General features: G+C 39.9%; 1 protein-coding gene across 3 annotated transcripts in view; it reads left to right on the top strand.

Moving 5' to 3' along the window:
* ZNF277 (zinc finger protein 277) overlaps window positions 1-11,187 on the top strand; it is a 68,427-nt gene extending 57,240 nt beyond the window's left edge. Inside the window, exons 9-13 of one of the 3 annotated variants that reach the window (XM_076330771.1) lie at window positions 136-232; window positions 755-797; window positions 1,422-1,596; window positions 2,643-2,739; window positions 10,620-11,187. In XM_076330771.1, the coding sequence (XP_076186886.1) occupies window positions 136-232; window positions 755-797; window positions 1,422-1,596; window positions 2,643-2,739; window positions 10,620-10,781 (574 nt within the window). In that variant the 3' untranslated portion in view covers window positions 10,782-11,187. Of the gene's footprint in view, window positions 1-135; window positions 233-754; window positions 798-1,421; window positions 1,597-2,642; window positions 3,051-8,697; window positions 9,667-10,619 lie in introns of those variants that run through there. The other 2 variants (XM_076330762.1, XM_076330780.1) reach the window with 2 other exon arrangements.
* The last annotated feature ends 5,347 nt before the right edge of the window (window positions 11,188-16,534 follow it).

Below are 16,534 nucleotides of genomic sequence, written 5' to 3'. Positions count from 1 at the left end.
TTCCACCCCTTTAAAGCATTCAGTTTCTCTGGATTTAGTTCTAGTGCTGTGAGTGCAGAATGTAAAGTGCCCTTTCATAAAATGTCTCTTCTCTTTTCCACAATTAAATGAATCTTTTTGACTCTTAATCATAAGAGACTGGTCTGATTGGGAAGAGCATCCTGTGTGTGCAGTTTGCCTGTTCTGTGAACAACAAGCAGACACCACAGAAAAATTGTATCTTCACATGCAGGTAAGACTTGTTTTAAATATCTGTTCTTTCATCACTTTGGAATTAAAAAGTAAGATTGTAGCATCTTTGTTAAGATCAAATCAGCTGCTGCATTAGAATGCCCTCTTTAGCGCAGAAACTGAAGTACTGCATGCATCTCCAGCATCTGTTCTCTAAAATATGCAGAGGAGCCAAGTTTTATATTGAGAGTATGACTAGCTATTACTTGTGAGTGTACAGACTCATACAGACAATAAAGAGGTAGCATCTTTAATATTATAGTGACTTGATGATTTAATACATTTGATGGTTAGCATCTGTGTTTCAGTTTTAATAAACTACCTAACAGGACCGTTGCAGTTCAACAGAATACAAAAGTTTCTGATGAAACAAAACTTTTGGGCATTTGTTTCATGTTTTAGTGTTTGCATGTTTATATGCATATGTCTGTGTCAGTCTATGAAAAGCTGAGCTGTTTTTAACTTGGAATAGTAGCAGTAGTGGAAATAAGATATTTTATTTTCTCCTTTTTTTTTCCTCCAGAAATCACATGGATTTGACTTTCCTAAAATAAAGTCAGAGCATGGTGAGTAAGAGATGCTGTAATTGTCAGCATTTGCCACTAGTGTGGAGAAAACCACATCATAAGAATAGTGGAAAACAACTGTATCAATTTGATTTTTGTTCGGACATTTAACTTTTCCATTATGAAACCTGTTTCTGCCAGCTTAACAAAAGAACACCAAGAACACTGTTTTTCTGGAACTGTTGTTAGTGCCAAGGATGTGTGATATTTTCTTCAAAACCATTGGATTCTTTTGCAGGGTCACTTCTACAAATACCCACTCTATGAGTCCCAGGTCCGGCTGATGGAGCCCTGGAAGAATTATTATTATTATTGTTGTTGTTGTTATTCCTGTTAAGACTTGCTTGTAAGTTAGAAGGCTGTGCTCTAAGCTGTGTTTGGCCAATGTTTGCTTTCTGCTGTAGACTGAGAGGAAGCAAGGTGTTTGCAATTTTTACATTAAAAGAAAGGCGAGTTCCCTTGCAGCTGGGAAAAAGCATTTGTTCAGTTAATTTGCTAAGTTACAGCATTCAGGCAGTGCTGGTCTTCAGTAAAGCCTTATCAATCTTTATGCTTAATCCAAGAAGGCATTTGTAAATTAAGTCTCATTCTCCTCAAGTGCTTGTTCACTACCATCTCTCCCAGGTCTGAACTTTTATCAGCAAGTAAAGCTAGTGAACTTCATCAGAAGAGAAATCCATCATTGTCGTTGTTACAACTGCCAGGAGAAATTTCAGTCTAAAGGAGGATTGATAAGTCATATGGAAGAGACCGAACACATTACATTCCTGCCAGCCAGGTCTACATGGGATCAACCACAGTAAGGGCACACATGTTTCTTCCAGTATTTATACTGCTACTTGACAATGTCTGTAAAACAATAAGTTGAAACTTCTGGTTTTTGCCAGTGCAACAGTACCCTGAGCTCCCCAGCTCTGCTGGCCTAGATAAAATAATAAATGGTCTCAAAACTACTCAGAATTATAAATCCTTGTACTGTCTGAAGCTAAAATGAACATGTGACACTGCTCTTCTAGTTGCATCCAGGATGCACTATCGCCATAAATTGTGTCTGCACTGTCAAGTCAGTATGCTAGAGAAGTTTATTGTTGCAAAATTGTCTTTTGCCTGTATTTGCAGTTGTGCAGTGAACGGTGAAAGGCATACATGGTGCACTCAGAGCACTGTCCCTCCTGGTGGAACCAAGGTTGAATCTGTGCACCAAAGTGGCATCTCAAATGCCCCAGTTGTAGGCACGAGATTCTTCCAGCCGTTAGCTCTCTACACAGATGGAGATCATGCCTGGGATGGGCATCTGGCACATATTTCATTGCTAGTAAAGATACGCTCTGGGCATATAGTTCTAGAACCAACCCAAACCCCTTCTTTTGCATGTCTAATACAGATATACGTGTAATGTCTACCTTAGGCATCAAAACAAGTTGGTTGTTTACCCTTAGTTTTCTCCATAGCAAATGGAGAGGAAGCGTAACATAACACTGATTCAGATTGTAAGTAGGCTGAATAGGTCTGGGGGATGATGCCATAGGTTGTAAAGCACAGGGAGTGTTCTAACTCAAACATCTCAGTTCAGCATTTGTTGTGGGACAAATCTGGATCTGTGGCCTGAGTTGTGACAACATGCAGGTGAAGAAATAGGGGGAAGGACTTGTCTGTTGCCAACTCTTCTGCATGACTCTTCTAAGATGTACATGTCAGTTGATTTTTTGGGTGTGCTGCTTACTCTCATTCCAGACAACCAGACTTTCTCATTTTTCCTTTTTTAAAATTAATCTCATAAAATATGCTCTGCCGCTTTCAAACAAAATATGTGACTATCTAGTAATTATGCCTTGTTGCTTTCAGGTATTATTTTCCTACCTATGAAAATGATACACTCCTGTGTACGCTGTCAGACAGTGAAGATCTGATAACTGAGGATCAAAGTGAAGATATCCCTGTTGTAAGTGAAGATATATCCAATCTAAAAGCTCTCAAACAGAGCAGTGTTTTAAACCAGCTCCTATACAAAGAGAACAAGAGTCAGGAGAGATTTTGACCTTGAATTGCAGTTGCTGACCTTTGAGTGTTTCTTCTGCAAGACAAAAAAAAATACATTCTTTCACTAATATTGAAATACAGTTTAAATCATAAATGTTATCACTGGGCAAATATTACATGAATGAGAATGCTAAATAAAATTTAAGTGTAAACTTTTTTGGTTTATCTTCCTTTAAAATCTAGCTTTATTTTAAAATTAAATGCTGGATTTTCTGCTTGGCTCTCCAAATACTTTTAGTATTATTTAAAAACAGGATTTTTCATCTTTTTTTTTATTTTTTCTGAATACGTCAGAATCAGAGTTCTATTTTAAGGCTATCTTGTGAAAGGCATGGACAATTGAGACAATGTGTCTTGATATATGAGCCGAAGAGTGAATCTTCTACATGTTATTGCTGTTAGCATACGGAGAAGAGCCTGAATTTAATTCTTGGTCTCTTACGTAAAGCAGATTTTGCTATTTTTAACCTTAGACCTTCTTCAAAGTGAAAACAGATCTGTATATCTCTATTATTCATCATCAATATATAAGATATATGGTGCCTGTTCTGAAAACTGGCTCAGAAACACCAGTAAAGCCCATGGATATCTGACTGCTTGGAAAGCTGCCAATCCAAAGCCTGAAAAAGCATAGGAACAATTGCAATCTCGGTTGCATCAAAGATCCAAAGAACTTGAAGTAGACGACTTGTATGGTCATGAACTGAGATGCAAAAGAAATGACTTAGGGGATTGCAGACACATAAATCCAAATTAAATCCTCAAAATCTCAACTCAACTGTCCATTAAAGTTACCATATTTCCTTTAATATTGAACTTTAAAGTTCCCAAAGTAACAGAAGGTCTTCAGCACATCCACAAAGCACCTCAGTCTTGATAGGGCAAAACAGCTCAGAGCATAGGTCCTGCTAGGATGATCCAAACTACGTATTCCTGCCTCTCTTCCTCCTCTGAAATCTTAAGTAGTTCCAGAGTTCAGGTTTGGCTTTCCATAATACAAATAACCACTTTCAAAACTGGCAGCACATTCTTTCTTCTTCTTTTGGTCGGTGTTAGAGCACTTGTTCAAAGTATGGGAGTCTCGGCTCAGCACCCTTCCCGGCCTGGGAAGATTCAAAGCCATAGCTTTGCCTTTGCACAGCCCTCTTTACCTGAAATAGATTGCTGTCAATAAGAGTTGTTTGTCATTGTACAGCGATTGAGAATTATATAGCAGTCCTTGGGAGCAGGGGCCAAATTTCAAATCTTTACCCGTGTTCTGCTAAGCTTCCATATCCAGCCTAATTCACCCTGCAATATATTTGCATCAGTTTCTTTTAATTTGCATTGAACTTGCTTTCTCCTGGCATTACCCATCACCCACTAGCACTTCTCTTTGCTTCCCCTTTCTTATTTTCTCTTGGGCCCAGATGCTCTGGGGATAAGTTAGAACAACAGGATGCTGAAAATGTACTGAGGAAGACAGATCAGCCACTTAACTGCACAATGAAACAGAGACAGAAGCAGTATCTGACTCTGTCAAGAGGAAATGGGATAGAAGTGGTTCAGCAGGTGCTGAGGATACAGACAAAAGAAGGGGGCAGACGTAGTCACATGTCTGCATTGGCTTTGATTAAACTGGTACAGAAATTTAGGAGGAACAACCCCAATATTTTTGAACTAGAACATCTGACCATCTTATATAACCTATAGTCTGTACTTACTGCATTTGTAAATGTCTTAATTTCACGCAGTAATTGCAACGGCTGTTGCTGTTGATTATTTTTTTTCCCTCGTAAGTAATTTTCTTCCCAAGAAGTTATTTTCTTCCTAAATTAGAAATGGATTCCAGTCTTTGCTTTTCAGTCAGATTCTTAGCTGAGGTGGGAGTAACAGTTGATGGGGTTTACATTAATGATAAGTGTCTTGAGCAATGGAAAAAATCAGCAAGAGAACTATGGCTAAATCAGCAGCACGTGAATGTGTTTTATGGCAAGCTCATCTCAGAAGGGCACATTAAGGGAAAGATAAAATTTTATTGATATATCGTAAAGTAAAATTGCAAAATGGTTCCTAATCATGAGGAATGTGATGCTGAGTCACTCAAATCCCTACAAAATGAAATCAAGAGTGTTAATATCAGCAATATGGAATGACTGCTGTTCCTGGTTCTAACAGAAATTTGAAATAGCAATTTATTAGTGTAGAATTAAGAGAATATCTTAAGCGAAATTGTATAAATAACATGGATTGGTTGTCTTTTGTGAGTGAAGAGGAAAAGGTACTTAGGAAAAATTTATCAGTAGTGTATAACTGTTCACTGAAAATACAAGGAACATGAGGAGTCAGATTAGGGTTGACCTTGTTACTTCAAATACAAACAGCAAGCAAAAAAGTAGGTTTAAAGTCTCCATAGGTGGACAGAGAGAGTTGGGTACAATTTCTAGAGTAAAAATTTAGCATCTTCATTTAGCACAATAATGCTTCTAATCGACATTTTGCTGGAGCATACTGTATTTGTTTGTATAATGGCCACAATTTTCCCTAGGCATTCTTGTCCTCTATCTAAAGCAAACCCAACATCAGTATCTGTTTCAAAACTGAAGTTATCTTTTTGTCACTAGTAGGAGACACAGGTATGACTGCATACAGTGTATAGGCTCAGCTATTTTAGGAGCAAATATGTTCTTCTAACAAAAGAGCATTTTTGGAAGCATTACAACAGCAATAGTGTTGCCATAAGCCATGGAATGGACAGAGTTGGAGTTGGCAAATGCTCTTGAGAGAGTCAGATCAGGAGGATGAGTGGTGCTAATTGGTATGAAAAAAGCTACACTAGTTTAAGGCCAACACACGTTTCTTACCATAATATTTCCTCTTAGCCTAGATCTTGACTCCTTATACACACTCACTTTGCTTTATCTAAAGCTGTCCCCTTGTTCAGAAGGACTTGGGTAAAAGGAGGAAAAAGGCTTGTGTCCTGGTGACTGGTAATTCCTCCTGCCCTTTTTACAAATACCTTAATTATGTCTTTGATACTCCTCCACACACAATTTATTCTGACAATTCTGTGCAGACTTAATCTGACTTAACGAGTTAATGGTCGTTGACTTTCATTTAAGATGCTTACTGTTTTCAGTTTCTTTATTACATCTGTCTGGCATGCTGTGAGAGAACTGTCAGTGGCTGCTCTCAGCTGGCTAAATGGTAACCGATGTGCGAAACACTGAAGTAAGTCTCTGAAAAGTCTCTCTGCTATTGTCATCTCTCACTGCCATCGCGGCTTCTGGATTCCAGTTAGATCTCTACTAGTGAGTGGGATGTTTGGTACGGTATCTCTCTCTTTCTCCCATTTTACAGAGTGGTTGACCTAAGTCTAACACAAGAAACTGAACTGTGAACAGAAGTACAGTCACTTCCTTCCAAGGTTACCAGTCTCCATGCTCAAATTCAAGTCCAGAGTGGACACTGGACATAGTTCTTGGCAACATCTACCATCCACTGCCATTGAACAGCAGCAATTTCACAGCTTTACTTATGACTTGGTGCTGTATTAAATTATCTTGCATTATTTGCATTTTACTTCTACATATATAAAGGCAAAAGAGAATCAAAGGTCCCTGGAGAAAAGCTGTATTTCACAGAGGCAACATGAGAAATACTTTGTTTTCCCCAGGAGTTTTTGTTAAGTCATAATGCTTTCTGAGCCTTAGTTACAATAGAATAGAAGTGTCTATAGTCAAATTGTGCCCTCACCTATCTCTGCCAGGTACATCAAACTTGGTTAGATAACAACTGTCACATGGAACAGATAATTTGTAACCCTGGAATGAATTACTGCTTCCATGTAATAGTCATTAGAATCAGCTGCTGTAGAAATACTACAGGCAACAGTGGTTGCATGAAGAACCTAGTTCATGTAAAACTAATTCCTTTTCTCCATGAGCACTGAATGTGCTGTTCTCCCTGACGTTTGGGGGTTTTTTGTATTGGAAGTTTTCTGCTACTGTCACACTTAATTTGACTTCTTCCATGAGTGAAAATTTTAGTTGTTTCTTGAATTTGATTTCACAGCTTTTCCCAGACTCTTGCTCGTTAAGATACAGATAAGACAACTATGCTAGAAATTACCATGTAACCCCTTAGTTGAACACACATTTGGTATTTTACATCCCTGATTAATTCACTCCCTCCGTAGGAAGAGCGGAGGAATTTAGGATACTTACAACTAAAAATACATCAGTCGTTTTTGCATAAATGTAGATAGAAATAAAAGCATTTTTCTTTCACAAATGTGTCTTGGAACACAGTTCTCTCCATCTGGTTTACCATCCTGAGACTGAGAAGCTGCCTGTGTGTAAATTACATATGAACCTAATGTCTAAGCTTCCATTATAATCAGTAAGTGTAGTCTGTGGATCCTAGAGTCATTCAGCTCACGCTAAAGTAAACACCTAAAACTTTATTCAGTTCCTTGCCCATAGACATCTAGTGTCATCTGAGATGCTTGGAAATATTGTGGTCTCCAGCTGCTGCTCCTGAAGGATGCTGATCTCTCAGAGGTCTTGTGTCAGTTCTGTCAACTGCGTACGAGCATTTCCTATACCATGGAACATCTTAGATGGCATTGAGGCATACCTAAGTCGAAGCAGCGAAATCCAGCACCTTTGGCTGGTAGCTAAATATCTCTTTTAGGTTGCAATAACTATAATGGAAACTTAAGCACCTAGGTCACATCTGTTCGCCTACATCCGGACTCCTAAATGTAATTATATTAATTTAGAGCTGAATTCTACCCTACTATTACGGAATTAATTTAATTTGAAGGTAGATATCTACATGGATCAGATGATTTGCCTTCTGGAATGGAGAACTTGCTTTGGTAGCTACACCGGAAATATCTAAAACTAGTCATTTAGCCTCTGCCTCTCTGTTCTCACAGCAGCTTTGGGGACAGGAGGACAATTGGTTACCTTTTGTCACATATGGTCACAGGTTAAATTATAATCATGGACCTAAGTACAGAAACCACTAAAATGTAGCAAAAGTACCCCACAAAACATACATTATATATGTGCTTCCCTGATTCAAGGAATCTCAATTATAGTCTGCTGTTGAGTAGAGGCATGTTAAACAGGAGTAGTCAAGAAGCTGGACAAGTTCTGCAGATATGTTGTGATGTCTTTGTTCTTCCTGCCCATGAACTATTATTGTGTCCGTGTTTTTGCCTGGGAAGACCCTCCTGAGACTGAATATGGGTGAAAAGGATGGTAATAGAAGTCCATAGACCACACTGAGGAATATGGCTAAAGCTTGACTATCCCACTCCTACCTTTCTAACCATATCCCAGGTTTTTCGTTCATATCTCAAAATTTTTTTGGCTTATAAGCATTCTGGGTCAAGAACTATCTTTTTTCTTTTTTAAAATTCTATTTTGAGCATTTAGCATGCATGGCTTAACCAGGTTGAGACCAGCAGGCACTATTACAATGCAAAGTAATGACATTGTAATGACATCCCAAAAAAAAGAGCTATGGTTCATGGTGATTAATTTAACCTGGCTCTTGACATAAATTATAACAGTCTTTGTACCAACTCATCACAGAAGAAAGCATTAGATAGCACTTAAAATGGCACGTATCACCTCGGGGTGCCTTTGCAAAGGAAAAAGTTTGTAGCTCTGCACGAAACTAGGACTGAAAAGACCCCAACGAAATGTGTCCCTTCCTCTGACAGCTCATACCTTTCAGTACCAGCATAAACCAGAAAACCAGAACACCACAAGGACTTAGGTGTGAATTCAAACTAGAGGGGCTGCTGCTAGGTGTGAAACCTAAGCCAGATATTAGTCATTGCTAATTATTATTTTAAAATCTACAGGTGGTGGTTGTTTTTACAGATCGTATATCTGACTATATTGCAAAGAAAGTACAAGGAGCCTTATCACATCACAGGAAGGAAAAACATACTGCTCTTTATCTGCACTTACTGCTCCAGCGTGCCCACGAGCAGACTCTTACCACTCCTGCAGCGTTTCTTTTGTGGTTATTCCAGCTGGTATCATTACTCAGATAAGGGACATTCCAGAAAGCCCAGCTTTTCCCTTTAGCACCACGAGGAGCCCGGGAAGTGGCAGTGGCAGCTCTCTAGTATTACTGCTAAGCACCTGAACACTGGTAAGCTGCATATGTGATTCTTTAGTATAAACAAATGGCTCAAAATTTCAAACTCGCAGTGGGTTGTGCATTGTGGGTTTGTATCGCATCACATCACATGAGGATGTGGTGAAATCCCTCAGAATAATTACAGGCAGACTTGGCGTCACCTCCAGCCACAGCTTCATTGAGTATTAGGAGACTTATTTTTTATTTCTATGCTCTCTGGAAATATCAGAACAATATAGAAATAAATAATGCAGGAATTGCTGATTGCTCATTAGAGAGTCTGTCTTTGTAAACTGCTTGCCACAGCTTTGCAGAGCTGAGCACTGCTTTAACCTTTAGGTGGTTTTAGCTTTAAACTTCCAATTGTATTGTGGTCGGTTTGTTACTTTCTGATGCATATCTGTCTTCACACCATTTACAGAAATATTGCTGTGAATCTTCACAAATATTTGACCTATTTTAATAAACTGTGTGATATTTTTGTTTGAATCTAGATGAAATAAAGAGCAAATAAGCAAGGATGGAGTTTAGCATTTGTGAAGAAGGATCATGAATGTGTGACAATGCTGGCCTCCTGTATTTTTACAGACAGTGACTTACCATACATCTTTTGACAAATATTGTTACTTCCCTGTGTCTCAGTTTCCTAAACAGGAAGATTGTGATTATATGATACTACCTGGAAAAAAGAGGCACATGTAAGATAGGATTCCGATGTATGCATGCAGCTTATCCGCATTAGCCAGGTTTTCATATTTAAAATATTTAGTTTAAAAGGTGACTAGATCACAGGCAAAATACTTACCCATTCAAGAAGAAGAAACTTAATTTTTGGGGTACATTCCCATAAGGAAACAAAAGTTAAACACTTGAAAATGGCATCTTTTAAAAAGAAGGGTTGACTTCTAAATCAGATTTTCAGAATATGTCTGATTTGCCATCACTTGAGGTTTTCAAGTAGAGAATTAATATTACGTAAAAGTTCCTGTGTTTTCAGTCACATTACAGATCTTCCAAGTGTTCAGTTGCATACTAAGGAAGACCAATTTTCTGTAAGAAAAAAAATCGCTCCATAACGTAGGGTAGCCGTGGTTCACACCGGTTAGAGAAGGTGTTCCTGTTAGTCTCCTCTAGCCTTAAAAGCTATAAACCCATGAGTTTGCTGAGATCAAAAAAATAATTGCAAAATATTGTGCATCCTTTAATTCTTTAATTGTTCCTTTGCTTTGTAAACAGTCTCCATTTAAAATCCTAGCTCTCTAAGAACTTTTCAAGTGCAGGTTTAATATTTTCCTTATAAATTATATACATATGAGGTAGATAAGATTTCTCGGGATTCCCTTAAGCTTTTGTTATTGTACGTACCTTGCCTTTGCTTCAGCATAGGAAAGTTTCTGAGTAAGACAGGACTTTTTTTCTCTATTATAGCTGATACTTGGATGAGATTCTCTTCTCAAAGTTAGTGCAATGATACCTTTGTTCATATTCTCATCTTAACCAGAGGCCTGAGTTTTCTAACTTGCATTGAGCCACTCAGCCAAACAGGCTACATTTCAGGTAAGCAATCTGTGAAAGGACTATCACTTAGTAATGCGGATTAATGCCAGATCCTTAATTTCTTTTTCTTTTTTTGGACAGAAAACAATGGGGATCCATCAAAGAATCTTTAATAAAAGAAGCCCTGATATCCTCTGTATGACCCCTGTTGCATTGGGGCTGGAAAAAATCTTTTGGAGATTTTCACCAGATGACTGCCTACACCTGCAGCAGTCCCTGCAGAGCACTGAGTGCTCTCAGTGACCCCTCACCCTCTAAGTGTAGTAGGGAGGCAGGTGAAAGCAGCACCTCCAACTCTCAGCAGGATGCTGGGATCCGTGCTGCAATGGAACAGCATGGACCATTTCCCCATTAACGCTGGACTGCCCCCAGTGACCTTTAAAGATCAAGAAGATGGAGTTCCTGCTGCTTCCTACTAGACTCAGGTGCCACTGGGAAAATTGTCTAATTGCCCCTAATGACCGGTTTGAAACCGGTTAGAGAGGGTTCCAGTCAGTATCTAAAATGAATGTCAGCATCCTGCCAAGCAAGGATTTTCTGCTATTTACTTCTGTTTCCATCTGAAGAAAGAATTCCTTAACATGTTTGACAGTGTTTATTCACTAAATTTCTTTTGCGCTTTGTGCTGATTAAAAATAGTACAGTTGAAGACTCTGGCCTCTCTTGTTCCCACTGTTTTATTCCTCATCTCTGCCTCTGCCACCATCCTCCTCATTACACCCAGCCACCTCCCACTCCTCAGTCAGGTCTACCTTGCAGGCTCACAGGAGTCATCCACAGCGTAAGCTCAGACTCTGGTTCTTCTCCCATGGGATGACCAAGTCCAATAAGACTCTAGCAGCAGCTGAAAGCTGACCTGAAAAGAAATAAAGTGCTTTGGAACTAAGAGAAGGGAATCTGTAAAAATGATGCCCCAAGTACTACCTTAAAATGAAAGAGAAAAATTGGATAATAAGCTGTGCAGAAATCACAGGAGGGTCAGGGGACTCTCTCAGAACATCGGGTGGGAACTTACACTGACTTCCAGAGTGACAGCAATGGCTGGAAGTAAAAAAAATAAGAAAGATGACAAGACTACTACCAAACATTTTCTATTAGAATAAAAATATTAAGCTCAAAATATCAGGGCAACATTAGCCAAAAATAGAACTGAGAAAACCAAAGCATCAAACTGTCATCTAGGTGGAAGCGGCAGTTGCAGATGAAGCCACGTAACTGAGTGAGGTATCAGTATATCATCTGGAAGCTAGACTAAATATTATTTCAAGTAGCTAAGGGTTTAATAGAGCTTAGTACACGTGCAGGATGTATCCCATGCAGACTTAGGGCTTTGCAGAGGCAGGGGAAGGTAGTAAGTCCCGTTAAATATTGTTGGTGGGTTCTGGTCATGAAGTAAAAGGCAAGAACACGTTTTCTGCATGTACGTGGGATGATCCATGTAAAAATCAGTAGTTATGGGATATCTTGCAAAAGGGCTTTTATAAATCAATAATGATAAAGTATGTACTAATCTATTGGATGCAACAATATTTGAGCCTATTATAAACAGATGACTGGTGTCATCTGTTGTGCAAGCTGTGAATTAATGTTCTGGTGGGTACAAAATAGTAAGGGGAATCTGGATTTTTGTCTAATTTCAAAGAACCAATTAGTATTTCATCCTTTTAGTTACAGAGTTTTTATGTCTGCCTGTGGGAAGGCTATACCCGTCCAAAAGATCTGATCTTTTCCTCCAGGTGTTTAGAGTGGTCACTGCTTGCTCTTCTATTTTGTAACATGTTTAACTCCTTGCCCCTCTGAATTTAGATAGCAACTGAAGCGGTCTTAGCTTAGACACATGGTGATAAGCCTGCCATCTGTTTATAAAAAGTGGTCCAATAAATCTCATTTTCAGTCATTGACTTAAAATACCCTTTAGCTTTAGCTCCTTTCTTTCTATTAATTTGTTTTATTAATGGTTTTTAATTTACATTATTTTTCTCTCACATTATGTGGAAAATAAGAGGCTTAGAGTCTGAGTAAGCTGAAATTAGAAAAAAGGCAGAAACCATGTAATGGTGGTATATATTGAGATGCAGGATTTCCAAAAATGCCAAAGGCATGCCAATAAATGCATTTTTTTTTCCCAGAATAATCAGAAATCTTGCAAAAAACATTTTTTTTTAATTTATTTTCTGAAATTAAACTTAATTTTTCAGGAATACGAGACATTGAGAACACTTAGCACACGGAAAGTATTAGAAGGCGTATTTACAAAGTAGGTGTAACTTGTTTACACTTGAATACCAAGGAACAGACAGAACAGCAAAGGTAGAACTACTAATGAATCCTTCCTAGAGATTTTCCTTCCCCTCCCACCCTCCGATGAATCCTGATGTGTCAAACCTCCTGTAAGGTTTCGAGGGTCCTTGGTTGCCCCTGATTTCAATGGGAGTTGCCAGGAGTAGGCAGCTTACAGATTCAGTCACCAAATTAATTCGCTCCTGTTGTTGACTGCTGCAACCACTAACTGCAATAAGTCACGCTATAATATATTTTTTCAGTGAGCAGCACTTGTTTTTATGACAAAGAGCCACGTAAATGCTTGCAAAGACCATGAGGAAGGAAAAGACACCTCTTCATTTTCTCCCCTCCCTTCTCCAGCATCTGGGTGACGCCACTTCTCCCGTCCTCCAGCTGTCCTGCAGCCAACTGCCCTTTAATCTCATGGCAACTTGCCCTAGGCAAAATTCTCCTTTACCCATGGTGGTGGAAGGTTATGGCCTCCCCATCATCTAAGGAGAGCCAGAAGAGTGAGAAACCCTCCTGACTCCTCCTTCCAAGAGTATATTGTTTATATTCACCCTTCTCCGCTTTGTGGTGGAGCACGGAATTTTATCCCTGCCTCAGCAGGTCACTTAGGGGGTTGCAGGCAGATGGTTCACTGTCAGGCCCCGATTTCCTTAATCCCTCCTCCCCTTGAGGGCAATAGCTAATATGCCAGCTAAAACCACAACTACAGCGCTACTTACTGAATTTCCTTTGCCCGTAGCCTGCTGATATGGAAGTTCATACGCGTGCACAGATTAATTTTCAGTGAAATCTCTGAATTTCCTGGCTAAATCCAAGTAAGGACTTGGGTGCTTCAAAATTGAGCTAAGTAGAATGGTTCCAGTTCCCATGACTGGTTTTTCCCCCCAGTGACTCTTGTCCGTGGATTTTACACTGTTCTCCGAAGCAGGGACCACCCCTCTGGGCCGACTGCCCTCAGCATGAGGCTGTAGACCTGTGCTTGTTTTGCAGCCATGTTCTTGCACCGGCTTTTCTCTCCTGTGACAAAACATCCATGAGACTGAAAAATGTTTAAGCTGAATCTGCCTGTGCAGGAGATACTTGAAACCGTTTTAGGCAGAGGAAGAGCCGGGACCAGATCCCCACTCCTGCACAGCTGTACTAACGAGGCTCTTAATGTCAGTTCTGCCCACAGCATGAAAGAAAGCAGTGAACACCTTCCAGTAATTTAAAACTAGATGAAAACAACCTCCAGGGGAGACTGTGGGCTGCATATCTTACCTAAAAGAAATTTCTGCAGCCTTCATTCAGGCAATTACATGCTAGCGAGCAAAGGGCTTTTGGATGCAGACTTCCTTATCCTTTTCTGCTGGCTCCCTGATTGCTCTGCTGACTGGTCTGGGCTTCATTTCAGGATGCTTGTCCCTGTGGACTAGAGAGGGAACACAAGTACCAACTCAGGGCTCTGTATTTCATGGCAGTGCAGGTATGTAAGAGTTGCTACACAGTGTCTGAGCTACTCGTAAAGGCACCAGCAGTTCCTACACATGCATAGAGCCGGGTCCTGAGCAGAAGAAGGCTATGTCAGCGTGGAGAAACTGCGGCACCAAGCAGTGACCAAAGCTGACTTGCTTTAGCTCTAGCTTGGTTACGGCACCACGCTACTACGGTGTGATAATAAGCCACAGTCTGGGGCTCGAGGCAGCTCTCGTGTCAATACTGTTTAACTTCCTAAAGTCTTGCAGGTAATTGCTACAAAAGTAAAAAGCACACGTGCCATAACAACTGCCACAAGTTTGCCATTATTCGGTTAACAAACTGCAGAGGTCTCTCCTGTCCTTTTCTACACAGTGTTTCTGTTTCTATTTGAAATTGGTTTTGTCACCAGTGACAGCTTGCAAGCTACCATACCTTTAGAAAGTCGACCGCTTTAGGCTCTGCATCCATTACTGTCATTTAACACATTGGAAGAAACGTAGAAACAACTGCTGCTTCCACACGGCGTGCTACAAACTTCATGTGAAAGAATCAGATGTGATGTTTTGACAGCAAACACTGCTTAGCGTGCAAAGCTTCTGAAATTAGCCATTTAATATGCTGGAGTCAGTGGACAAACTACAAATAGCTGCCTGCTTTCTCAAAACGTTGAATAATTTAAGTTCACAAATTCACTTTCACTAATCTTTAGAGAGGATAAAAATGAGTTTGTGTCCTTTGGGGGGGGGGGGAAGTTCCACCTGAGATAGGCAAAATCGCCATCACTGAAGTAGAAAGACTGAAGTGTGGTAAATTCCCGCAATTACACAGGAGTAGCACAGAGCAAGAATATTCAACCCTATTTTTTCAGGAGCAGAGACTCCTCGGAAGCTTGTGGCACATGCAGAGTCACACACACAGGATACGAATTTGCTGTTCTTGGTCACTTTGGAAGCAGCCCCTGGAGCGCCTGGTTGGAAACCACAGATTTAGGACTTCCAGAAGAAAGGAAAGGACTAAGTCTGTCCCACTTTGTGGTTAGTGGGAGTGAGCAGGCTTTATGAAAATATACATTCTGTCATGTAAAAGTTATGTATAGACTACAATAGGTAGATGGCTGACCTGAAAAGACAGAAAGGGCTGTGGGACTGAAAGCTCCTGTACCCAGCTGTGCAGTGCTTCATCTTATCATTCCTGCTGCATAGCCATTGTTTTTTTAATGAAGTAAATGTTCATAGAGATACCAATCTAGGTCACTGAACTCAAATCATTCCTCAAGCAATTCAGTCCAGTAGTATTAAAGAAGGGCTCAAGCGATTTTGAATCATTGATACACCTGATGATCTTTTATTCATTATTTTCACTACATTATTGATTTTATCTTCTGCTCATTTGCTCAAATGGAGTTCAATTGCATTCAGGAGATGAAAGTTTGTACCATCTGACAGTTGGTCTGGAGGCATCTCCCGGCCTCCAGGAGATTAATTCCAGAACCGTAATCACTGTGCATGTTTGCTGGTTTTTCAGTGATCGGCCAACATCCAAAAGGTGAGACGTAGAATCTGAACCATCACCTACCCCAGTGGTTTCTTCAGGCAACGAGTGCAGAGAGAGCATGTAGGTGTTCATCACAAGTGCAGGCTTATTTGGGGCGGGAGCATTTAGAGCTTGTGCCATCAGCCAAGCTCCTTTTAATGTCAAGTATTTTTATATTTTGTAATTAATTTCCAGGGAATAAATTCTTGTCTCTCTGACCTTACCCAAAATGTTTTCTTAAAAGAAATCAGTTGATGTGGGGGTTTGAGAGTGCTTTTAAGAAATACGTGTACTTCTACTCACATTAGTAAGTCAAGCACATGTGTTATTATCTGCTGGTGGTTCTTTTTCCTTCAGCAGTCTCGTGAAGCCCTCATCTTGTTTTTGTGAGGACACATGTGAGACAGTGTGTCCAACTTACTTGAGTGTAATGCAGTTTAATGCAGGTCATGCAATCTAAGAAGAGCATACAAGGCTAAGCAGCTGCATTTGCTGTTCTGCCTAACACTGACAAGGCCTCTTAAGATAAGTGAATTGAAAATTTCTTATGATATTTGTGCCTTTTCAGGTAGTTTATTCCAGCCTCAGAAGCTTGCCACCCACTACTTCTGTGTTAGCACTTGGTTTTTGTAGTGAAAGGTGGGGAGGTGGGGGGGAAGAAGGCGTAACTGCAGTTGTGTTAGATAAAACTGCCAATAGCAGGGCAAAAACAG

The sequence above is a fragment of the Aptenodytes patagonicus genome, chromosome 1 (assembly GCF_965638725.1).
Source record: "Aptenodytes patagonicus chromosome 1, bAptPat1.pri.cur, whole genome shotgun sequence".
NCBI classification, from domain to species: Eukaryota; Metazoa; Chordata; class Aves; order Sphenisciformes; family Spheniscidae; genus Aptenodytes; species Aptenodytes patagonicus.
The sequence above is the reverse complement of the archived record's forward strand: the minus strand, read 5'-3'. Positions and strand labels throughout refer to the sequence as shown.